Source organism: Patagioenas fasciata, chromosome 22 (assembly GCF_037038585.1).
Source record: "Patagioenas fasciata isolate bPatFas1 chromosome 22, bPatFas1.hap1, whole genome shotgun sequence".
Lineage (NCBI taxonomy): Eukaryota > Metazoa > Chordata > Aves > Columbiformes > Columbidae > Patagioenas > Patagioenas fasciata.
The window spans coordinates 4,697,553-4,722,025 of NC_092541.1; the positions used below are offsets into that span (position 1 = coordinate 4,697,553).

Sequence of the window (24,473 nt, forward strand, 5' to 3'; positions counted from 1 at the left end):
CTTCCCCACCATGGAAGGGCCAAGCCTGATGAAGGACACCCGTCCTCACCCATCCTCACCCTCAGCTCATCTCCCAACACCTTCTCTGCTAAGGTCACTGCTCACTGCCCACTCCCCTGAGCAACGCTGCCATGAAACAACCCAGTCCTTGAGGAGGACAACTGGCCACCTCGAGCCTTGGTCACATCCACCATGCTGGAGTGACATGTCCTCGGGTCACTCTGTGGCCGGGCCACCCCTCGTGCTGCCTGAGGGACACCAGTCGCTTCCTCCAGCAGACTGAGCACATTGAGGCATTGGCCAGTTAGTTCACCGAGCTGGTTTCTACCGCTCTGCCAGGGATTATCCTCCAGCTGGGAGAGCGAGTGGTCACAAGGACACGGCCACAGCAGAGCCCCATACCTGGGGTGGTTCAGCTCCTGACACAGCTTTGCTCACAGAATCCCAGAATGTGAGGGGTTGAAGGGCCCTGGAAAGCTCATCCAGTGCAATCCCCCCATGGAGCAGGAACACCCAGCTGAGGTTCCACAGGAAGGTGTCCAGGCGGGTTTGAATGTCTGCAGAGAAGGAGACTCCACAACCTCCCTGGGCAGCCTGGGCCAGGCTCTGACACCCTCACCCCCAACAAGTTGCTTCTCCTCTTTCAGTGGAACCTCCTGTGTTCCAGTTTGCACCCATTGCCCCTTGTCCTGTCACTGGTTGTCACCCAGAAGAGCCTGGCTCCATCCTCCTGACACTGCCCCTTTCCATATTGATCCCCAGGAATGAGTCCCCCCTCAGTCTCCTCTTCTCCAGCTCCAGAGCCCCAGCTCCCTCAGCCTTTCCTCCCACGGGAGATGCTCCACTCCCTTCAGCATCTTGGTGGCTGCGCTGGACTCTCTCCAGCAGTTCCCTGTCCTTCTGGAGCTGAGGGGCCACAACTGGACACAATATTCCAGGTGTGGTCTCCCCAGGGCAGAGCAGAGGGGCAGGAGAACCTCTCTGACCTACTGACCACCCCCTTCTAACCCACCCCAGGTACCATTGGCCTTCCTGGCCACAAGGGCCCAGTGCTGGCTCATGCTCACCCTGCTGTCCCCAGGACCCCCAGGTCCCTTTCCCCTACACTGCTCTCCAACAGCTCATTCCCCAACTTACACTGGAACCTGGGGCTGTTCCTACCCAGATACAAGACTCTGCACTTTGCTCAGCCCTTCAGAACCCGTGTAGCATCTGTGTTTGGTAAAGATGAGCCCCAGACTGGCTCTTGCACTGGAGGAACCTCCCAGGTCTCCAGTCCCACCTCCTGCTCACAGCAGAGCTGCCTCACCCAGGTGCTCTGGGGTTCACTTCAAGATTGTCCTTCAGTTAGAGCTTGAAAATCCCCATGGACAGACAGACCTTCCTGCTCCGGGTGCCTCTCCCAGCCCACCCCTCAGAGCTCCAGCACCTCTGAAGGGTTTGGCTCCACCTACTTGGATGTCTCCAGCAGTCCAAGGCTGCTCAGACACCCCTCAGCCTTTCCTTGGCCAAATCCAGCCCAGCTCCATCCCTCTCCTTGTCCCCATGTCCCAGTGAGGCCTCCACTGACCGCTCTCCAGTGTCTCCATGTCCCTCTGCACCCAGGGCCACCGCACCTGTGCCCATCCCCGTGCTGCGTACAGCAGCTTCCTGAGCACATTCCTGGGGCAAACCAGGCATGGGGTGACACTACGTGACCAGAGCCACCAGCAGTGTCCCCCATCACCCCCAGACCCTGCCCAGCAAGGCCCAGCCACCACCTCCCCTCTGCTGATGGGCATTTCTCACAACTCCAAGTCAGCGGTGCCTCAGCCACCAGACACGTTCCAGCCGGCGCACAGCAGAGCAAGATCACATATTACATTTTATTTCAAAAAGTTTATTAATAAAAACCCCACCCTAAAAACCCAGTACCAGTTACGGACATCTGTAAATCAGAGACATCCAGCAGGACCACAAACCACATGAACAGAGATCTCACCCCCAGGGCCTCCTCTCCACTGTTTCTTCACCTGCAAGGACTGGGTGAGGAGGAGGAATGGGCTGCGGTCTCAGTTCAGGAGGGCAAAGAGCATATTTCTGCTGAAGAAATCATTCCAGAGATAAGAGATGCTGCCAGAGACCCTGGAGATGCTGCTGCCAGAGACCCTGGAGATGCTGCTGCCAGAGACCCTGGAGATGCTGCTGCCAGAGACCCTGGAGATGCTGCTGCCAGAGACAGACCATCTTCTCAGCAGCCCATGAGTTACAGGAGGAAGCTCCTGGCTCTAAACGGCACCAGCAGAGGAGGGCAGATCCCAGTCCCCACCAGAGCCAAGGACAGTGAAGCCACCACGTCACCCATCGGGAGCCACCACAGAGCAGCCCCGGTGCTGCCCACGGGCCTCACGCGGCTCTCGGCTGGTCCTGGCAGGAGCGTGGGGGTTAAATCCCTCTCCAGCACTTCACAGCTCCAACCCAGGGCCCCGAGAACAGTCAGCAGGTGGTTTTAGCTAGTCCAGCTGCCAAGAAAGGTCTCAAATATGGGGAAAGAGGCTCCTTTGGTCTCCACGCAGCAGTTCCGGCAGTTCTTGTCCTCTTTGCCTGCCCAGGCAAGCTCCGATTTCTGCTTCAGAACCGAGCAGAGCTGGGACTCGTACCCGCTGTCCCTCACACTCACATGCGTCCTCTGGAGCAGGTCCCTGTCCACAGGCTGCGTCCTGCTGTCCCGGACACCCGTGAGCGTGGAGAGCAGCTGGACGTCCCAGTCCGACTCAGAGCTGCTGCTGGAGCCGAGATCAGCGCGGGCATTACCGGGCGGGAGCCCGGGGTGCTCCGCGCTGTGCCCCGCGAGGTCGGCTGCTCCGGGTGCTATTTTTTCTGCTGCTCTGACACAGGGCGAGCAGCAACATCTGCCTCCAGCCACAGGCGGTTCTGGAGAGGGCAGCTGGCCAGTAGGACAGCTGGTCTGGCTCACTGCGCTCCCCGGGTCAGGACTATTCTCATTTCGGGGTGCGTTTTCATTCTCTCCTCCCAGCTGCTTCCTTTGGGAGCTCACGTTTGCTCCGATCCAGCCACGCTCGCTGCCAGCGCCCGCTGCCACGGCAGAACCCGCAGACACGGGTGCAGGGTCCTCAGGGCTCCCGCGCGGGCTCAGCTCCAAACCCAGGGAGCTACGAGCCCCGTTGCAGAGCTCCGTGCTCGGGGACCTGCCGCCAGCCCCCGCAGCGGGCCAGCCGGGCTCAGACGCCTGTCCCACACCCTGTGTGCCCGTCGCACCGTCCACCGGGCTCGGGTGCCGATCTGGATAGAGGCCGCCCCCCAGCTCCAGCCTGGGCTTCTTCCCCCCCTGGCTGCTCCACCTGGAGAGCCGGCGTTTCCTCCAGACAGGCAGGGGACGGTCGATAGACCCCAGTGTTTGCTGTTTATCAGATTGAGATGAAGAAGCACTTGCCTCCCCAGCGATGCAAGTCCCCCAGCCCGGGCCAGGAGCCAAGCCCAGATCTGTGTCCCCCACTGCAGCCTCATCCACGGTGCCACAGACCCCCTGGGGTGGCCCCACAGCGCGGTCCCACAGCCCTGCTCCTGCGCTGGGATTACTGACCCCGTCCCCAGGCAGGCGAGGGCAGCGTCCCTCGGTCTTCAGGCCGTGATCACGCTCCGTACCAATGAACGGTTCCACAGCACCGTGCTCAGGCTGCTGCTTTTCCTTTCCCAGCATCTCAATTCTGCCAGTACCTTGTGCTTGAGGCACTAAGTGTTCATCTGCCAGGCAGGACCGCGGCACCCTGAGGAGAACCATCAGTCAGTGTTCGCTCTCTCCAGGCCCGGCAGCACCCTCCCTCCCTCCCATGAGATGAAGCGTTTTCTGCAGTACAGGATGTCTGAAGCCCTTGCTCCAGAGGCAGCCAGACATTTTAGAGCTCAGCAAACAGCAATAGCGCTGCTGGCAGAGGAGACGGGCAGCGTGAGGGATCTATCAGCAGCCCACAGGGCTACAGAGCAGTGGGGTTTGCATCACGCACAGGGATGGAAGAGATGGACCCAGCTGTCCCTTCTAGTTTAACAGGCCCTGGGAGTCCATGAGGAGCTCTCTGAAGCAGAGAAGCCACAGAAATTCCAAGAACGTTTCTCATGGCTCATTTAAACCTTGCGGGGCAGGTGCAGGGTTGGTCCTGCAGTCAGCTGCAGCCCCTGCTCCCCACCACCGGCTCCCTGGCACAACGGGTGCGTTACGGACCAGCACGGAGCTGCGGGCCGTGTCCCCGTGAGCCCACGCTGCCCCTCGGCTCCAGGAGTTACCGGATCCGCAGACACTTACTTGTCCGACTGCTCCACGAAGCCGTTGCTGAGCTGCGCGATGACTCGGTCCACGGGGGCGTACTGCGAGTCGTCCAGCGCAAACCGCCTGTGCTGGGGGCTCTGGAGGTGCTGGAAGCGGCAGAGGCTCGTTTAGCAACGCTCACCCTTTCACAGGAGGGAAACTGGCAGCAACAGCCACTTCCCACGGCCTAACGGACCAGAGGGCAAACAGCCTTTGCACCAGGTCGAGCTGTTGTTTGGGAGCAGCTTTGGGAAGCGCAGGCACCGCTGTTCCCCCGGCTGCTCGCACGAGCGTTAGGTTCCCATAGACACCTGCTGCTGAGGAGCTGGTGCCTCCATCGCACAGCAGCCCACAGCCTCCCGCCGCAGATTGAGAACCAGGCTCCAAATACCAACTGTCTGGTGTCAAAGGTTGGGCTCTGAAAGCCACAGTTTAACATCTTGCAGGAGATAAACTCTCTTTCCATGTTTTTAACCAGCCCGTGCCCCCCAGCTGCCCTGGAACTGGCTTCCCACCTTACGGATCAGGTAACAGGGTGATTCTTGAGGCCTTCTTAGCCCCAGAGATGCATTTCATGCTCAATCTTCAAAATCATTGTTTGCCCAGCCCAGGAGGGCAGAGCACAGTTATACTGCTGATCCCACTAGGGCTGTATCATCAAATCATTAATGTTTTGGGTGGAAGGGACGTTCCCAGCTGCCCCAGTGCCACCCCTGCCATGAGCAGGGACATCTTCACCAGCTCAGGTTGCTCAGAGCCCCGTCCAGCCTGGCCTGGGATGTCTCCAGGGATGGTTCACCCACCACCTCTCTGGCCAACCTGGGCCAGGCTCTCACCACCCTCAGGGCCAACAATTCCTTCCTCATGCCCAGCCTGAATGCACGTAGCAACCCCCCTGCCTTCCAAAAGGGTTCATATTGATAATGGGCATGACATGATTAATGAAGCCACTGAGCAGACCCCGTAACTTTTGCGAGGAACCACATCCCTGTGGAGCCTTTACCTTGTGCAGCTCTTCAAAGGTCTCTTGGCAGCACTCACAAAATCCCCTCTTTTTCTTGGGCACCGTGACCGGTGTGGATCGGGGGCTCTTCTCCCCCTCACTCCGCGTTGGGCAGCCCTCGGCAGCCCTGCAAGAACAGAAACGTCTTCCCTGCCCATGCCTGATGGCACCAGCAGGTTCCAGCTGCCCGCGTGGTGGCCGTGCCGCACCAAACCGAACCAGGCTCCTGTCGCCCACATCCAGAGGGTGATTCTCTAGATCTCAGGAACCAGCAAGGGCTGAAGTCAACAGAGGAGCTGGGTTAAAATTTGCGCAGAATGAGCCACAACCTACCTGGTTCTGCAAGAATTCGAGTGGCTTTTTGGAGGCTCGAATGGGCTGGAGCTTTTGGGTGTCTGGAAGTTCAGGTCGGGAAAGGTTTTGAACTGGTGATGGAAGGGTCGGAATTGCCTGAAAGCAGCAGGTCAGGGATCAGATGTGCGGCAGCAATGGCACGGTTGGAGGTCTCCCTCTCTCCCTCCCTCCCTCCCAAGTGCTGAAGGTGCCATCTCATTTATGGGATGCTGCCCATCGCTGTCCTTTCATTTGGCTGTTCCAGAGACTTCCCAGTTCTCACTGGAACACTAAACCTGACTCCCAGTGACAGCAGCGCTGGGGGATGTTCTGGACAGGGCAGGTTTGCCTGCTCAGCTCAAACCCACCCTTTGCCCCTGAGGCACATGAGCAGCAGCCAGTGCAGTATTTTCAGCACGGGGAGGTTTTGGTTCCCAGACATCTCTCTCTTCACACTTTATTGCATGCAGCATGTAAAAACCTAATATTTGACCCTGCAGCTGCCTTAAATGTTGTCTTCAGGACAATTAATTAGCACTCTGGATACCGTTAGAGTTACAGAGTTCAAAATACCACGGAGATCAGATCCTCCTGTGCTGATGCTGTAATCAAGTTACAAGCCCTGAGCTCCTGCACTTCAGAGAGCTCAAGGAGATTAAGTGACCCACTGAGGATCACAAATGGAACCTGAGCAAGAAGCGAACTCTGTTGTCAAGTCTCGTTTAGCACCTTTTCCCCCCTGCTGACACGTGAGCCCCCAGATTGCTTCTCCCCCTACGAGGGGGTCAACGCCTGGTGTGCACCAGGGTCTGCAGAGAACCTGCCCAAGCCTCGGGCCAGAACATTCCCTGCAGATCAAACCAGGAAAGGGCTCCCTGGGAACCCCGGACCTTTTCAGGTGTGACATTTAGAAAGATATCATTTACCTGCTCTGGTCTTCAACCTTCAGAAACGGGGGCTTCAGTTTTCCTGCTGGAGAGAAAGCCGGTTAGCAGCTGCCCCAGCCAAGCTCCCGACTTGTTCATTGATTCCTCAACAGAACTGGGCTACGGAGCCAAGCTCATCAGGACTTCTGACACCGGTGAATGCCAAGTGACTGCTTAACGCAGCCAAAACAGCTCTTGGGGTCACCTACAACAATCTTCACCTCTGCAGTATTTAACAGGGTGAGCAAACCCTCAGTGCAGCCCAACTGTGACTGTTCCCACCTCTGAGAGAACATCCAGCGAAGCCCCCCATGTCTTGAAGGGCTGTTCAGCCTCACCAGCCTGACCCCAAACCTCCAGTTCTGACTCGAATCCTACAAAAACCTGTCACACATTCTCAACATAAGCTGCCAAGCACAAGAGATGAGTTTTATAAGAAACAAATTGCAGTCGTACAAGCTCAGAACTCTGGTTTAGTGTGAGAGTTAGGTTAGGTTGTGGTTGGACTCAATGATCCCAACCCATGAGAGCCCCAGGTTCAGAGCAGCTCGGGCCAGGACGGTTGAGTCTAAGTGGTACGAGCTGCTGGAAGCAAACCAAGGTGCTGCAGGGCCAAGAACAGGCTGAGGAGCAATATCTGGCCTTGGCTTGGTCCCCAAGGAGGGCAACCAGCAGCTACGCTTCCTACATAATGTATATTAAGGGATAATGTATATTAAGGCATAAAGTACATTAAGGGAGCAGGGAAAGGCTCTGCAGCACTTTCAGGGAAAGGCTTTGGAAGCCAAGCTGGGAGAAGGGGCTGCCAGGTCCCTCCTGTGTCGCGGGGCCGATCAACCAGCCAGCGATAACGTTACACTCGGGCTGGAAATCTGAGCACGGAGCTGGTTAAGAAACAACCAACCACCAAGGTATTCCCACAGGGCGTCTGCCTGACCCCGAAACCGAACCCGTCCTGCTCCCCGCTGCCTCTGAAGGGCAAGGCGCTTTGTTTTCTCGCGACCCTGGCACTCGACGCTATTTTCTCCAAAGAAATTTCAACCTGCTTCTCCAGAAAGGCTGAGTCCACCTGCCCTCAGCCGCTCGCTGCTCGAGCCGCATCCTGAGCTTGCATCAAATGTGCTCTTATGTCACCGAAGTAGCTATTTAAGTACAGGATCAATTTTTTCCACGTAAACGCTGCCAAATGCTCAGCGAAAGCCGGGCCACGTTTAGGGCCCCAGATAAAGCTCAGGTCCTGAGCTCTCCTGGTGGCGCGGAACGGTGACAAACGGCTCAGCTGGCACCACGAGTCCCCAGGCAGGGTTCAGAATGCGCCACAGGGAAGAGCTCTGAGCCTGCAGCACTCGATCCGCCTTATCCGACAGATTTCCCAGCCTTTTTTTTACCCCCCAAACTGGAAAATAATCTCTCAAGTATCACACCCAGAATCCAGGTTGGAATCTGCTCTAAGCTACATTCACTCTGTGACTAGCAAAGTCACACAAGTCGCAAATAATGAACTTACGTCAGCGGTGCCAATCTCAGAACTACAATTGGCTCCTGTCTAATTGCAGATGAGAACCTATTTTCCTCCCCCCCGCTCCCTCCTCCTTTGGAAGCGTTATCCCTGGACGGGTGTCTCAGCAGCACAGAAGTGAGTGGGCTGGGAGGAACACGCTCTCCATGTAGGATGCATTATTCTCCAGAACTCTCGGCTGCCTCGCGATTCCGCGCTGCAAATGGCTCAGGGGGGTTTAAAAAGCACTGCCTGAAGTCAAAGGCAGAACATCCCCAGCTGCAGCTGGACTGCGATGGGGAGCAACAAACCCGCTCAAGAGGAACCGCCCTGACATGGGCACGATTTGGATTGCTGGGGCTTCAAATTGTAAACGCGGCTTCTTCAAGCAGCTCTGTGGTGTAAATAGGAGCACAACTCCAGGCCTACCTTTGTGAACTTTCGATCCGGATTCAGGGCATTTTGCCTAAAGAAAAAGGGACAAATTCAGCACAGGAGCCGGCGCAGGCAGGACTGTAATAACTGATCAGAGCAGCAGAGCGACTGCAGGAGTCTCACCCACCACTTCTCCTGCCTCGGAGACTGTATCACCTCCTCCTGATGTTTTGTCTCCCAAGGTACCCCGAGTTAGTTTCAATGTGATTCACTCTCTGATCTCAGCCCTGTCTGCTCCCTGACCCCTCCAACGCATTGAAAATACTTCAGAAAACCAGTGCACTAACCACGTACGATCTTTGTTTCACCACGAGCCCCTCACAAGCCCAATTCAGTATTAGTTCTGCTACAGAGGATGTTGATAACTAAAAGCTGCCTCATTCTCACTGGTTTTACCCCCGCTTTATAAAGAGGAAAAACTCTTTGAATGTGCTCTTCTCCATCCATAAGCAGAAGCACCAGTGTGGGATGAAAACCCAGGAGAGCCCCGTGAGCACCAGAGGAGCTGGAAGGATCACTCAGAGCTACCGAGGGATCCCGAGCACCTCAAACCGGCCGGAGTGAAGACGGTTACCTCCGTCTGCTGGCACCGCTTCCTCGCTCCCGAGATGGCACGAAGCAGCTGTCGAGTGTACGACAACATCTCTGTGCAGGGGGGATGTCAAAGAGCCAAAGATCAACGAGAGAATCCCAGAATGTCAGGGGTTGAAGGGCCCTGGAAAGCTCATCCAGTGCAATCCCCCCATGGAGCAGGAACACCCAGCTGAGGTTCCACAGGAAGGGGTCCAGGCGGGTTTGAATGTCTGCAGAGAAGGAGACTCCACAACCTCCCTGGGCAGCCTGGGCCAGGCTCTGACACCCTCACCCCCAACAAGTTGCTTCTCCTCTTTCAGTGGAACCTCCTGTGTTCCAGTTTGCACCCATTGCCCCTTGTCCTGTCACTGGTTGTCACCCAGCAGAGCCTGGCTCCATCCTCCTGACACTGCCCCTTTCCATATTGATCCCCAGGAATGAGTCCCCCCTCAGTCTCCTCTTCTCCAGCGCCAGAGCCCCAGCTCCCTCAGCCTTTCCTCCCACGGGAGATGCTCCACTCCCTTCAGCATCTTGGTGGCTGCGCTGGACTCTCTCCAGCAGTTCCCTGTCCTTCTGGAGCTGAGGGGCCACAACTGGACACAATATTCCAGGTGTGGTCTCCCCAGGGCAGAGCAGAGGGGCAGGAGAACCTCTCTGACCTACTGACCACCCCCTTCTAACCCACCCCAGGTACCATTGGCCTTCCTGGCCACAAGGGCCCAGTGCTGGCTCATGGTCACCCTGCTGTCCCCAGGACCCCCAGCTCCCTTTCCCCTACACTGCTCTCTAATAGCTCATTCCACAACTTATACAGGAACCTGGGGTTGTTCCTGCCCACATTCAAGACTCTACACTTGCCCTTGTTCTATTTCATTACATTTTTCCCTGCCCAACTCTCCAGTCTGTCCAGGTCTCTGATGGCAGCACAGCTTCCAGTGTCACCCACTCCTCCCAGTTTGGTGTCACCAGCAAATTGCTGACAGTCACTCTAGAAGGTGAGATGTTCCCCTCCACTGGCTGCAGCCTGAGGGCCACTCCCCAGCAGCACTGGAGACAAGCACAGAGCACCTGAGCATCTGCCCCACGCAGCCAATTTGCCCAGAAAGCACCCAAAAAAGAGGGTTTTGAGGGACAGCACCCACTTTGCTCGTTAGCGGAGCTGGAGGCTGGTTTTAAGCCTCTGCAGGGACAAGACGCTGTCAGGAACTCTGCAGCACGCAGAGCAGCCCCTGGCAGTTGAACACCCTGACAGAACCGCAGCCCTGCTGTGGATCAGCAGCACCGGCTGCTCCAAAACGGGCACCGGCAGCCGCTGCCTCCATCTCACTGCCAGACGGGCTCAGCCACGGCTCTATGTCACTGTCATCGGGCGCTCGGGCGCCTTTTACTCCAGACTTATTATTAGAATCAGAGTTCACCATCTGTCTTTCCTGTCACCCCCTCCCCATCCATCACCGAGATGGGAAGCGCCTTCCAGCACAGATCCTCAAACATCACTGCTTTCTAATTAAAAATGACCAAATCCTGCCATTAGCGTGATCTGTACTTCCAGGTCAATTAGTAAAAATGGTCTTTTTGGAACAAATTAATGCACTGACCAACCTACCAACATTTCCTAATAATACAGCTTCAGTATATTACAATATGCTCGGTGTTTCCTACTGCAAATGTGACAGTGGCATGTTTCTTAGGGACATGGGTTAGTGCTAAATTAGGTTATGGTTGGACTCAATGATCCTGAGGGTCTATTCCAACCAAAATGATTCTGTGATTCTAGACATACAGGTTCTTCTGGTTTCTGCAGCGCAGACCTCGCTTGCTGTGGCCAGCACAGCATCAGTCAAGTTCAAGGTATCACTCTAAACTTCTTCCTTCTCTTGTACCTTCTGCTCCACCCATCTCAAAAATCCCCAATTCCCAGCAGCCCCAGCCCAGCGTCCGGAGAAGGATACGGTCCACGTGCAGGATCTGCACGCCCCACAGGCGAGCGCTGGCGAGGATGCTGCTGCCGCCGCCGGTGTCCTGTGGAACAGAGAGGTTTGGCACGGCCCGGCGCGGAGCAGAGGCGGCTGCGCCAGCACTCGCTGCTCCAAACCCGCTGCAGAGAGATGCTCCTGTTGCCCAACCGACAGACGGTTGTGGAGCTGTTATTAAAATCAGGGCACAGCCGAAAAGCTTGGAACTCATGTTTTATCTACTCCAAATTCACAGCAGCTTCTAGGTCAAATTTTTAATCCCTGCTATCGCATGAACTTCTAAGTGAGCGCTGAGATTCTTTTGGCCACTTGTGATATCAGTGAAAGGACTTCAGGGGAGCCTTTTGCCCCAACTACGTGGCTTTATTTCTTTCTAGGCTAAAAATTCATCTAACAATGGGTCTTATATTAATAATCGTCTTGTGTGGAGGGCCCAGATCACTGGGGACAGGCCTTAGAAGAACTAGCAGGGAGAGATGATGCGGCTCCATGAAGAGCAGCAAAATATTCTGCAGAGCCACAAGCAACTGCTTCGCACCTTTCCCAGCCCCCAAACCTGCTCCCTTCAGCCGGCAGTGGCTTTGGAGAAGCGCTTGGCGCTGGTTCTGCACCGCTCAGCAGTGCTTTGAGCATCCCCCGCTACAGAAACGCCCGTCCACGCGCTGCTCACCTGGTTCTTCATGGCCTTCTGCAGCAGCTCCTTCCCCCTGCTGATCAGAGCCTGCAGAGAGAGAAGCCAAGTCCGGCGTTAAAGCAAAGAGCTGCCAGGCAGTGGCAAACTAAGGACAGCGCGGCTGCCCGGGAAGCGATTTCCAGCGATACGTGTTGTGCTGGGGCGGGGAGCCCGGCCAAGGCTTCATCTCAGCCAGCACAGCTGAGCTTTTCCAGGGAACGCCAACCGCAGAGGCGCCCGGTAGCTCTACACTAAGTGGCTGCTCAGCCAAGGCTCCCCTTTTCTTGAACAGCAGCGGATTCTCCAGAGCGAGCCAAAAGAAAGCGGCGGCTTTGTGGGAAGCTCTGCTGCCACATCCCGGCGGTCTGGGGGTCACTGGTGTCCTTGCCAGCCACTCCTGGGAACCGAGGCTCACTCGCAAGCCAGTGATTTTGGCAAATAGGTTACACTAGACCTGGAGAGACCATTCCTGCCAGCTGCCCTTGTACGTCTCCTCCCAGCTTACTCTGGCCTTGCCTCACCTGTATCTGGGAGCCTGCAATGCTTTCGTCTTGTCTGCGTTTCTCTGGATTTTCTGGACACATCTGTGCATCAGAAGGCAACCAAGCCTCTGTCTGCCATGAGTGGATACCCTTGTTTACAGCTCAAAGCTGTGACACGCACATTTGTGCGGACAATGATGCGCAGATACAAGGAACACAGGTGTGGATATGAACAGAGCAGGAACAACTTCACCTTCCAACACTGGTCTCACATTCTACTCTACTCTTCAATGCTTACAAATATCTCAGGGTGGGTGTCAGGATGGACCAGACTCTGTTCAGTGGTGCCCAGCGCCAGGGTGAGGGGCACCGGGCACAGACTGAAACACAGGAGGCTCCATGTGAACACGAGGAGAAACTTCTTTCCTTTGTGGTGCCAGAGCCTGGCCCAGGCTGCCCAGAGCGGGTGTGGAGTCTCCTTCCCTGAGCCATTCAAACCCCCTGGACCCACCTGTGTGATCTGCTCTGGGACCCTGTGTGAGCAGGTGGGGCTGGGGATCTACAGGGATCCTGCAACTCAACCAGCCTGGGATCCTGTGATAGGTCCCTTGGGTCAAACTTTGAGGTGGCCTGAACCTTTAGAGCTCTTACAGTGTCTGGTGGTTTCTGCTGAGGTCTGGAATGGTTCACTTTGGAGGTAGAAGGCGTTGGGCTCCTGGTTTTTGCATCTTCTGAAGTTACATTGCTCTGCTTTTCAGTCCGAGTCCCAGCTTTGTCTCGTTTCGCTTCTTTGTTGCTGGAAACCACATAGCTGACTTCTTTGCTTAGGAAGCTTTCGGTGACCTGCAGCAAGAGACAGAACAGAGCAGGTGTGAAAATGTCCAGCTCTGAGCTGAGTCACAGCAGCGTTTTGGTTGGAAATGACCTTTAAGCACATCAAGTCCAACCATTCCCCCAGCCCTGGCACTGCCCCATGTCCCTGAGAACCTCATCTCTCCAGCCCTCCAGGGATGGTGACTCCAGCACTGCCCTGGGCAGCCTGTTCCAATGCCCCACAGCCCTTTGGGGAAGAAATTGTTCCCCACATCCAACCTCAATCTCCCCTGGTGCAACTTGAGGCCATTTCCTCTGCTCCTGGCGCTTGTTCCTGGGGAGCAGAGCCCGACCCCCCTGGCTCCAAGCTCCTTTCAGGCAGTTCAGAGATCAGAAGGTCTCCCCTCAGCTCCTGTTCTCCAGCTGAACCCCCCAGCTCCCTCAGCCGCTCCCATCGCACTTGTGCTCCAGCCCCTCACCAGCTCCGTTCCCTTCTCTCCACTCGCTCCAGCACCTCAAGGCCTTTCTTGGCGTGAGGGGCCCAAAACTGCCCCCAGGATTTGACAAGAACTACGGCCTTTTGCTGAACCCCATCACCTCCACATGTAGTTCCTTCTTCCATCCCTCACTGCTCTCTCCCAGAAGGAGAACAGATCCTATGACATGCAGAGCTCACGCCTTAGAGATAAACTGCAAACAACCACCAGAACCTCCAGACCGAGCGTTCCATGGTGCTGCCGTTACCTGCTCCTCCAGCAACAGCTCCAGAAAAAAGGCAAGAGCTGAGAAAGAGGCCCTGGACATCACACAGTGTGGAAGAGTTCTGTGCTCAGAACAGAACACAGTTCAGCAAAATGAAGTAGAAAGTGAACAGCTGGGACAAGCAGCCATGGGGCAGGAAGACAAAGGCCTGAGCTGTCTGAAATCGCAGCCGCTGAACAAGCCGGTTCTGCAGTTACAGGTTCCCTGTGGATCGAGCTCCCGGAGCCGCCCATGTCAGCGTCACCCACACCGGTGACCTGCGCACCGGGGCTGCAGGCACGGGAGAGAGCAAATCAACACCTCCCTGTCCAAATAACACTCTGGGGTGTAATTCTAAGGCCACAAGACGCCCTTAACTTGCTCCTGAAGAGCACACAGCATCTGGTTGGTGTTACTAGTGCAGAGCTGTTTCACAGAAGCTGCCCACAGTGCAGCTGGTCAGTATCTCCACAGGAGCAAGACAACGAGAGTTCCACATCCTATGGACCATAGTTCAGAGAGGGCAGTGACACAAGACGATGCTCAATACAAAACTGGAGGGGCAGTCAAAAGCTAAAATGATTTCCAAGTAACATGGCAGCTACGGAGAGAAATAACCGACCGCTGGGAGCACACAGTGCCCAGAGCTGAAGACGTGCAGCTAAAGAGCTGCCACCTGGACTGTCCCCGAGTGCTGATGGCACATCCAGGGACCACAGAAAGAATCAGTAAGTTCACCTTGAAGATGCAACTAAACAAAGGGGAAAAAAGCACAAGTTGGCTGCCCCACGTCTTTAGAGCCAACGCGCGATCCTGGCGCAGAGATCCAGCAGCAGCAAGAAACGACTGTTGTACGTCCGTGTGTAGCACTGAAGGATTTAAGGAAGTTTTGGGGTGTGCCTGAGATGATCCGCCTCAGAGAGCAAACAGAAAACAAGAGCAACAACTATTAGGTGCAAACTGTACTTAAGAGTGATAAGGAAAGGGAAAGATGAAGAGCAGCTGCTGGATCCAGCCCCCGGGTGACTGGGGTGAGGACACTTCATGAAGAGCTTTGGGAGAGGGCAGAAGGACTTGGTGAGCATTGGCAGCACTGAGGAAATGGGGAGAGGCCATGAAAGAGCCACACGGATCCACCCGAACAGCAGCTGCCCAGGGGAAGGGTCCGCGAGGCTCTTCTGGGAAAGCCGTGAGAAAAGCACACGGCGATGTGACAACGGAGGCTCGGCTGCTGTTCCCCCGCCTTAGTGGTGTGGAATTCCAGGAGATGTGCAGGAATCCCACAACTTCCCCAAAGAATGAAGCTGCCACAGGCTGTCCTGAGGGATAAGGGGGAACCGGGCAACCAGTTACCACCAGTCAACCAGTCACCGCTGACTGAAAGATGCTCCCATCACCAGGTAACCAGTTCATACCTCCCAGCAGGTGCTTCCAACACCATACAACCAGATACAACTGCCCAGGAGGTGCCTCAATGTCCAAGCAACCAGTCACCATCACCTGAAAGGTGCTTCCCATGGCCGGACAAGCAGTTACAATCGCCTGGGAAATGCTCCCATCACCAGGTAACCAGTTAATACCGACCAGCAGCCGCCCCCATCACCAGACAACCGGTTACCACCGCCCAGGAGGTGCCTCAATGTCCAAGCAACCAGTTCCCATCCACTGCAAGGGGTTCCCAGGACCAAGCAACCAGCTTCCCTTGACTGGAAGGTGCTCCCAGTGCCACTGGTCACCATCAACTGGGAGGTGCCCCCAAGTCCAGGCAACCAGTTACCCCAACTGGAAGGGGCTACCAGGCCCAAACAACCAGTTGTCACCACCCAGCAGCCGCTGCCAGGCCCAGTGGCCACCCCGGGCAGGTGGGAGGAGCAGCTGGTGACACAGGAGGGAACGGGGACACGGGGGGGACAAGAGGAGGGGGAGGACAAGAGACGGGGGGACAAAGGCGCCTCCATCCCGGGGGTCCCGGCTGCAGGGCCAAGGCCAGCGGGGACGTGGAGATCGCGTTAAGGCGTCAAATCAACATCAGAAGGAAAGGGGAAAATAAAGAGACCGTGGACAAAAAGCGGGGTGAGGAGAGGAGCGGGACCAGGAGGGGAGCGGGGCCAGGAGGGGAGCGGGGCCGCCTCAGCCCCCGGGCGCCCCGGTGCCGCTCACCCCGCCGAGCCGCCCGATCGCCTCCGCCAGCTCCCGCGCGCTCCGCCCGGCCGGCAGGTCCAGGTAAAAGGACTTGCCCCGCAGCGGCCGGGGAGCGACGGCACCGGGAGCCGCCATGGCCGAGAGCGGGAGGAGCCGCCGCCGTTTGAACGAACGCCCGCCCCGCCCCGCCCCGAGCGGCGCCGCGACGGCGGCCGCGCAGGGACCCGCCGGGACACGCGGAGCCGGCGCAGCGCGCTGGGCGCTGCCGGGGCGGGCGGGGCCGGTGTGTGGGGAGCAACGAGGACAAATGCCCGGTGCTGCACTGGGATCACAGCAGCCCCATGGACGGTCCAGGCTGGGGGAGGAACGGCTGGAAAGTGCCCGGCAGAAAAAGGCCTGGGGGTGTTGGTGCCAGCGGCTGAACATGAGGCAGCGTGTGCACAGGGGGCCAAGAGGCCACAGGACCCTGGCTGGGACCAGCACTGGTGTGGCCAGCAGGCCCAGGGCAGTGACCGAACCTGTGCTGGGACCTGGGGAGGACAAACCGTGAATCCTGGGGGCAGAGCTGGGCCTCTCACACCAAGAAAACCCTTGAGGTGCTGGAGCGAGTGGAGAGAAGGGAACGGAGCTGGTGAGGGGCTGGAGCACAAGTGTGATGGGAGCGGCTGAGGGAGCTGGGGGGTTCAGCTGGAGAACAGGAGCTGAGGGGAGACCTTCTGATCTCTGAACTGCCTGAAAGGAGCTTGGAGCCAGGGGGGTCGGGCTCTGCTCCCCAGGAACAAGCGCCAGGAGCAGAGGAAACGGCCTCAAGTTGCGCCAGGGGAGGTTGAGGTTGGATCTGGGAACAATTTCTTCCCCAAAGGGCTGTGGGGCATTGGAACAGGCTGCCCAGGGCAGTGCTGGAGTCACCATCCCTGGAGGGTTGGACAGATGAGGTTCCCCTATGAGGCAGTGCCAGGGCTGGGGGAACGGTTGGACTTCATGATCTTGAGGGGCTTTTCCAACCAATACACTGCTGTGACTCCTGAACGCGGCCGCTCTCCCGCAGTCACCTCCACAAGTTTGTCCCCCGCGGCCGCCGTTCCCCCGCCCCGCTCTCCTGCCGGGCGGCCCCGTGCGCACGCGCGGTGGCGGCGGCCGCGGGTCCAAGATGGCGGCGCCCGGCGGGCAGGCGGCGGGGGGCGCGTTCGCGGCCTGGCTGGCGGGGCGGCTGGACGCGCTGGGCCTGGACCGCGCCGTGTACGGGGCGTACATCGAGGGGCTGCTCCGCGGGGAGGAGAGCGACGAGGAGCGGCTGGAGGCGCTGCGGGGCGTCCTGGCCGCTTGTCTGGTGAGGGACGAGGCGGCGGGGACCGCGCACCGGCGGGCGGGCCGGGATGAGCCCCGGGGGGCGGCGGGGGAACAGCTGGGGTGGTAGAATCACAGAGCCGTTTTGTTTGGAAGACACTATTAATGTCATTGGGTCTGACCGTAACCCAACTCCAGCAGTGCCCCATGTCCTGAGAACCTCACCTGTGTGTCCAACCCTCACAGAGCAGATCACACAGGTGGGTCCAGGGGGTTTGAATGGCTCAGGGAAGGGGACTCCACACCCGCTCTGGGCAGCCTGGGCCAGGCTCTGGCACCGAAAAGGAAAGAAGTTTCTCCTCGTGTTCACATGGAGCCTCCTGTGTTTCAGTCTGTGCCCGTTGCCCCTCACCCTGGCGTTGGGCACCACTGAACAGAGTCTGGTCCATCCTGACACCCACCCTGAGATATTGATCCCATTGAGCAGACCCCTCTCAGCTTCTCTTCTCCAGCTCAACAGCCCCAGCTCTCTCAGTGTCTCCTCATCACAAAAATGCTCCAGACCCCTCAGCATCTTTGTGTTCCTCCCTGGACTCTCTCCAGTGATTCCTTGTCCTTGTTAAACTGGGGAGCCCAGCACTGGCCCCAGTTGTGCAGATGTGGCCTCCCCAGGCAGAGCAGAGGGGGAGGATTCCCCTCCCTGACCTGCTGCTCACACTCTTCCTCACACAGCCCAGGTCCTGTCAGCACCACCGTGGTGATTTCAGCTCCATGTTTTCTCATTCTCAGAGTTGCCCTTGAGCATTGTGCTCCAGAGCAGAGACAACACTGGGCAGCAGATTTCTAGAGCAAGGAGCCCCCGGGTGCGTTTTGTTGGTGTTTGTAGCGCTGTTGCACCTGAACGGCCACTGTGTGCCCGTGGTGTTGCTGCCAGAGCTGTCACGGGGAGGAGCAAACACGGTGACATGGGGGGGTCACCCGGTGTGGGCAGAGCTGTGGGATGATGGCTGTGACACCTCGCGGGTCTCAGTCCTGAGCTCTGTCAACAATAAGTGTGTTACATGATTTGTACCATCCCAGGTGTGCATTCAATGCATAGATTTTGTGTGAAGACCTCTATCGCTTCAGATTCTCGGTACTTCTTGTATGTGATTTGTGCTCTTTTAAAGCAGATCGACTTTGTTCCAAGGCTGAGAAGTCTCTTTTCCTCTCCTAGGAAGAAGATCTCCTGAGCGATGTGTGCAGGGAGCTGGTCGAGAAGTGGTCTGAGTCCCAGGTTGTTGACGCCGTAGAGAAGAAAGAAGGTAGTGCTGCCCGCGTGGGTCATCTGTGGGACCTGTCGAGATGTTCGTCCCGTTAGGAATTCAAACCAATACGTTTGCAGATCCGACTTGCTTCTTATTGCCATTGCTGCTTGTTTGTCCTGAAACACAAAATGATGATGAGTAGTTTCACTGCCGGCTGTCACTGCGTTTGGCTCGTTGGGCTCATCATACTGCAGAAAAAAAGCTCATTTATATATATATATATTTTTTTAAATTCCCTTTTGCAACACACCTCAGCTTCCTCCCGGTTAAACACTAACGGTGCAGGGATGGGAGCTGTGGTCACGGTGTGGAACACCTGCGCTACATCAGTTTACTCCAGTTTGGGAAGGAAATGTCTTTATAGCACTGGAGCTGCCGCTGCTCACCCTGGAGAAGGTCCCAGTGCACATCAGGAAAACATCCTGATTTTCCTCTTCCAAAACCTCTTTAAACTGCCCTTTTTGTTATTTCCCCCCATAAATACTTATAGGGGGAACTCTGAGGCTGCTGCTCCTGCCCAATCACATACACAACCCCCCAGTTTGTTGTTCCCTCTCTGAATTCATTGCTCCCTCCTCCTCGTTCCCGGGGTGGCTGCTCTGCTGCCCCAGCAAGTCACACCCTGCTTGAAGGATCAATTAACAACCTTCCAACCGCACGGACCGACAATGCAACGGCCCTTTTTCCTCCACGGTTTTGTTTTAGCAGTTCAGGTTGCAAACAATATTGTAATTTAGAAACAGCGAGCCCTTATCGTGAGGCCTCGTTTATATATTTCTTATCTAAACTTCAGCATTTCACAGATATCGTTCCCCTCCTCTCTGTAGATGAACCGCACAGCAGCTCGGCGGCTTTTCAGGATTCACTGAAGCCAAATTCCGCTGTTCTGTGCATTAAATAAAATCAATCCCTCTTTTGGGGACAGTGGCTGGAATTGCAGAGCGCTGGTACCCACGGGGATTTTTGTTGTCACAGAAAAAAGGCAGCGGGACGTGTCCTCAGAGCCGCCTCGTTAAAAACACGAGCGTTTAATTGTTTCACTGGCACTCCATAAAAGGCAAAATTCAAATTCCCGCTGAAATCAGTATCTAGTTGGAATAGCAGAATCCTGAGGATAAATTATTAAATTATCTCCAAACCCCAAATGTCATTTTAAGAAACGGGCAGCGTTAAGTGTTAAAAGGGAAATGAGCTGTTTGTTCCCTGGGGAGGGAGAAGAGAAAGAGCATTAAACCCATTGGTCGCTGTGGGTTTTCGGAATTTCTATTAAAAGTGGTTTTAAGTGCGTGGTTAACTGAACTTCGCCACTTTTACCCAGAAGATAATGCAGTTTGGAGTGAATGGATTTTCATTACCTCACTGATAGCCGAGTTTCATGGGGAAGCTCCCCCTGTTGCGGGAAGGATCGTGTGTGACGGTGGCAGCCGGTGTCACGTCACTGTGACAGCTCAGCAGCTCCTGCGCTCGTGTTTTGGGCTGAATTCCCCCAAACAGCTGCTCTGCCGCGCTCCACACGGTGACAGCACCACCAGTCCCCTTGGGACGAGGCTCCTGGGAGGAGCAGGGGGATATTTTGGGGTGAAGCTTCTCCCTTTATCTTGAGCCACTTGTCCCCCGGGCCAGCTGCCTCCCCACGGACAGACACAGCCCGGGATGGTGCTTTGGGGGCCGTGGGTGGCACGAGTGGGGCCTGACTGGTGCTCTGACCCTTCTCCTTGCTAGACGAGATCCAGGCGCTCGCCAGCGTGATGGAGAAGCAGGCGCGGATCGTGGTGAAGCCCAAGGAGGTGTCCCAGGAGGAGAAGCAGAGGAAAGCCGCCCTCCTGGCCCAGTACGCCAACGTGACGGACGAGGAGGAATATCCTTTTCCTGAGCCAACTGAGACTCGGTGCTTTGAAGAGTTTGCTAAAAATCTCTTGGCAGTGGCTGGTGGGGAGAACTGGGGAGAGTTTTCAGTCTTCATGCTGCATAAGGGGTGTGGGGGGTCGGGCTCTGTTCCCCAGGAACAAGCGCCAGGAGCAGAGGAAACGGCCTCAAGTTGCACCAGGGGAGGTTGAGGTTGGATGTGGGGAACAATTTCTTCCCCAAAGGGCTGTGGGGCATTGGAACAGGCTGCCCAGGGCAGTGCTGGAGTCACCATCCCTGGAGGGTTGGACAGACGGACATGAGGGTCTCAGGACATGGGGTAGTGCCAGGGGTGGGTAATGGCTGGGCTCGATGATCCTGAGGGGCTTTTCCAACCCAAATGATTCTGTGATTCTCTGACAGAATAACTTCCATGGGGAAGAAGCTGGGAAGCTCCTGGTTTGGGGGGTTCCATGAGCAGATGCTCCTTTGGGGACATTTCTCTGCTGTTTCCACGTTCCCCACCAACACGCATGGGGCTGGGGAAGGTTTGCCCAGCCCGGGCGCGATGCAGAACAGGAGTGAATCACCTCCCGCTAACCCTGCACGGTAGTAAACGTATTGAATTTATCTCTTTCTGATGAGAAATCTGCTGAAAAGATCCTCTTTGGAGAGGGTGTGTGTAGAGTGGAGGGGTTTCAAGTTCCTTCTGTAGAGCTGAGGAGCGAACTCTTCCTTGGGGAGTGAAGCTGAACAGGAGGGAACCGGCGCTGGTGCAGCGGGAGCTCTGCTGGGGGGTTTGTGCTCGTCTGGTCCTCAATTGTCCACATGGGGGTTCAGCTTCTTCCTCACGGCTCGATAAAATTGTTATTTGACGTGGTTTGAGTTGTGACTGCGTAGAGGCACAAATTCATTCCCGATGTCTGTGTTTCCTTAATTCTCTCACCGGTGAGGATGAGCAGGATGGATCGACGGCGACAGCGGTGAATATTGGATCAGAGAAATGTATCCTTTGAGCTCCCAGGCTGTTCAGCAGGGCGGCAGCTTCCACGGGGGGGTTCCCATCGTTCCTCCTCCGAGTCGATACTCCCTGCTTCTTCAGGGCCACCTTTTTGGTGACTCATTTATCTTTTCTTGTAGCCTGACCTTGCCTGGAATGAAATCAGAGGTTCCGTGCTCTGTGTGCACAGCTCAGGCCCTTCCTGCCCTTCTCTTCATTCCTTCCCATTTTCCACCCTCTCTAAAGCTTCACAGAACACTCTTATCCATAAGGATAATTTTCCCACAACATCAGCTTAATGTTAACTGGCGTCCAGAGAGGTAAATCACCTCAGGAATTATTAGAAGTGCAAGAGAAACAAAATTACCTTGAAACTCATTAGGCCTGAACTTTAATGGTGAACAAGGACCAGCTCTCTCAACACTATAATTTGGGAGGTTCCTTGAGCTCACCAGCTGGCAGGCTCTATCGCATAATTAAAAGTGAAACCTCAGTTATTGTCCCTACACTATTGATGGTCGGGAGGAAGAGGGAGCAGCTGCGGTTACACGCACATTTATGTAAAAATATACGTCATATACACAGCTGTAGCGAAGCCACTCGAGGAAGCTGTACCATAAGTGTTATATTTTGTTCCTTTTTCTTTCTCATTCCTAAATTCCTCACCTCTGAGGAAGCCAGAAGTGAAGGGGGTGGGAGAACAGAACCAGGGTCCAGTTCAGAGCTGCAGAGCCCGAGCGTTGTCTGCCCTTAACGCGGCCCAGCGCTGTTCCGCAACACCAACGTGGAGGACGTGCTGAACGCCAGGAAGCTGGAGCGGGAGCTGCTGCGGGACGAGTTCCAGAAGAAGAAAGAGCAAGACAAACTGCAGCGCGAGAAGGACAAGCTGGCCAAGCAGGAGCGGAAGGAGAAGGAGAAGAAAAGGACACAAAAAGGCGAGCGGAAGCGATAGCTGGGGTTTCCAGCTGGACTCTTGAGCGGTAAAATTAATTACAAGTATGGTGTGTGTTTCAAAAGCAGCAGAAATTCTGGGCACGTGGCTGGCAAGTGGCGTTTCCTTTGTTTTGGTTTTTTTTTTAACATAGCAGAAAAGAAATCGCAAGCACCTCCTGAACCCGAACGTGCCATGTGCTTGTGCTGTCATGTCCCAGTCGGTTATTGTGGCCAATGTCTGTACCAAAGAACGGTGAAGTGATTCTGTCCGTGTTTTAAAAATTGATGGATTTTTACTTCTAACCACTTCAAGCGAAGCAGAACAAGATGTAGGAGGGAGGCTTTGCGGTGGCTGCATCCTTGGTTTGCAGCAACAGCGAGTTACGATTCGAGAACAGCAGAGCCCCTTTCTGACGTGTAACTAAGAACATGCTGCTACGGGGTGAATGTGAATTTATTTACACTAGCCTTGAAAAATGTATTTGCAAATAGCTGTGTTTTTGCTGCCAAGAACAAGGCTCCGTCTTGGTTCTGGCTGAGCCGAGGGTGCCGGGTTGGAGCTGAGCTCAGTTAAGTGCTGTTGTGCAGCAGGAGAAAGGAAACGCTATGAAATATAGATGAGTTGCAGCTCCGAGACTGCGTCACCCACAGGCTCTCGCAAGGGAAACGCTGCGTTGGTTTGAGCATCAGCGGTAGCGAAATGGTCGAGTCCTTAACGCTGTTTTCAGACTGGGTGCCGGTGGCTGGACAACAGTGCTCCCGATGTTCCGTGTGGGTCCGTGTTGACTGTTATTCTCCAGCAGTTGCCGGGGTGGGTGCGTTAGTGGCCACAGTGGTCGCTCTCACCTGAACGCTGCTCTTGCCCCAAAGGGCTCGGTGCCTGCTGCTTCCAGCCTTTTCTGTGACACTAATTTCTGTAACCTGCGCGTGAAGGAGGAGCCGCCGTGCATCCCCATGTGCTGCTGTGTGTTCTCCACAGCTCCTGCTCGAGGGGCTGCCTCCTGCTCAGCTGCTGCTGCCAGCGTGTGTCGCAGTGCTTTAGCTCCGGATTGAATAATAAAACTGGTTGGCCAAGAAGCAGGTTCCTCTCTGAGCGAATGTTGGGGCTCCCTTCTGACCTGTCCTGCGTCCTCTGTCTTCCTGTACCCCACAGCACTATTTCTGAGGGCTGACTTGCTGCCATGGTGCTGGTCCTCATTTATTCACACCTCATTTCCCAAGGCTGTGGTGCCTCCCTCCCCAGGGCTGTGTGTGTCCCCAGGGCTGCCTTCCTGTCCCCCAGGTCCTACAGCACCGTTTCAATAGAATCATAGAATCATTTCAGTTGGAACAGACCCTCAGGATCATCAGGTCCAACCATAACCCAACTCCAGCACTAACCTTGTCCTGAGAACCTCATGTCCGTCTGTCCAACCCTCCAGGGATGGTGACTCCAGCACTGCCCTGGGCAGCCTGTTCCAATGCCCCACAGCCCTTTGGGGAAGAAATTGTTCCCCACATCCAACCTCAACCTCCCCTGGTGCAACTTGAGGCCGTTTCCTCTGCTCCTGGTGCTTGTTCCTGGGGAGCAGAGCCCGACCCCCCCTGGCTCCAAGCTCCTTTCAGGCAGTTCAGAGATCAGAAGGTCTCCCCTCAGCTCCTGTTCTCCAGCTGAACCCCCCAGCTCCCTCAGCCGTTCCCATCACACTTGTGCTCCAGCCCCTCACCAGCTCTGTCACCTCCTCCTGCGTGGTTCACACAGCTGCAGCTGTGGGACCGGGCAGCGGGGGTGGCTGTGGTGGGAAGGTGTCACAAACCCCAGCACCACGGGCCAGATCCTGCTTCCTCTGTGAGCCGGAGCCCTTCGGCAGCCCTGGATGGGGGGGCTGCATGAGGGACGGGGCTGCGGCTCAGCCCCTGCACACAGGCGGGTCTCCTGGGTGAGCCGACACCTCCACTTGCACCGCGGTTGCTCTGGCAGCACCAGCCGCCCTCCCGCATTCCGACACTGGCACTAGTGACCTGGTCCTGGGCTTCCCCAAAGCTCGACTGCCGAGCGGAACGCTCACCGGGGGCTGGAGCTGCCCCTGTGCGGCTGCCAGCGCCCCAGAGCTCATTTCTTGAGACCTGGGGTTGTGAAGGTGCAGAGGATGTAGCTTCCTTGACCTGCTCGCTACAGCACCTGAACCCCCTCTGCCAAGGGACAAAAGGCTGTGCCTGTGCA

The 24,473-nt window shown here is 56.2% G+C and overlaps 2 protein-coding genes across 5 annotated transcripts; one reads left to right on the forward strand and one right to left on the reverse strand.

The window, feature by feature from the left end:
* Nucleotides 1–1,863: 1,863 nt before the first annotated feature.
* On the reverse strand, nucleotides 1,864–16,065 carry DBF4B (DBF4B-CDC7 kinase regulatory subunit). 4 transcript variants are annotated; one of them, XM_065856244.2, is made up of 11 exons: nucleotides 15,917–16,065; nucleotides 12,854–13,045; nucleotides 11,718–11,768; nucleotides 11,024–11,093; nucleotides 9,073–9,143; nucleotides 8,493–8,529; nucleotides 6,566–6,608; nucleotides 5,640–5,756; nucleotides 5,307–5,433; nucleotides 4,301–4,410; nucleotides 1,864–3,767 (listed from the first exon to the last, which is right to left on the reverse strand). In XM_065856244.2, exons 1-11 carry the CDS (start codon nucleotides 16,031–16,033, stop codon nucleotides 2,489–2,491), a joined length of 2,214 nt encoding a protein of 737 aa, XP_065712316.2. In that variant the 5' UTR covers nucleotides 16,034–16,065; the 3' UTR covers nucleotides 1,864–2,488. The 4 variants fall into 4 exon arrangements, with proteins under 4 accessions (XP_065712316.2, XP_065712315.2, XP_071674197.1 ...); XM_065856243.2 differs by having other exon boundaries at nucleotides 6,566–6,611; XM_071818096.1 differs by lacking the exons at nucleotides 9,073–9,143; nucleotides 11,024–11,093.
* A 968-nt stretch (nucleotides 16,066–17,033) lies between these two features.
* Nucleotides 17,034–23,347, forward strand: CCDC43 (coiled-coil domain containing 43). The gene is made up of 5 exons (XM_065856209.2): nucleotides 17,034–17,228; nucleotides 18,402–18,489; nucleotides 20,215–20,350; nucleotides 21,284–21,342; nucleotides 22,102–23,347. Exons 1-5 carry the CDS (start codon nucleotides 17,049–17,051, stop codon nucleotides 22,287–22,289), a joined length of 651 nt encoding a protein of 216 aa, XP_065712281.1. The 5' UTR covers nucleotides 17,034–17,048; the 3' UTR covers nucleotides 22,290–23,347.
* The last annotated feature ends 1,126 nt before the right edge of the window (nucleotides 23,348–24,473 follow it).

What these genes read in the sequence shown, in the direction of transcription:
- DBF4B (XM_065856243.2), bottom strand. Translation starts at nt 16,033, where the DNA reads ATGGCGGCTCCCGGTGCCGTCGCTCCCCGGCCGCTGCGGGGCAAGTCC. An exon ending in AGAAGGCCATGAAGAACCAG is followed by an intron (nt 11,094 to 11,717) that starts GTGAGCAGCGCG and finishes TCTGTTCCACAG; the next exon opens with GACACCGGCGGCGGCAGCAG. An exon ending in TCGAATTCTTGCAGAACCAG is followed by an intron (nt 5,434 to 5,639) that starts GTAGGTTGTGGC and finishes CTGTTCTTGCAG; the next exon opens with GGCTGCCGAGGGCTGCCCAA.
- CCDC43 (XM_065856209.2), top strand. Translation starts at nt 17,049, where the DNA reads ATGGCGGCGCCCGGCGGGCAGGCGGCGGGGGGCGCGTTCGCGGCCTGG. An exon ending in CGCCGTAGAGAAGAAAGAAG is followed by an intron (nt 18,490 to 20,214) that starts GTAGTGCTGCCC and finishes TCTCCTTGCTAG; the next exon opens with ACGAGATCCAGGCGCTCGCC. An exon ending in AACGTGACGGACGAGGAGGA is followed by an intron (nt 20,351 to 21,283) that starts ATATCCTTTTCC and finishes TAATTCTCTCAC; the next exon opens with CGGTGAGGATGAGCAGGATG.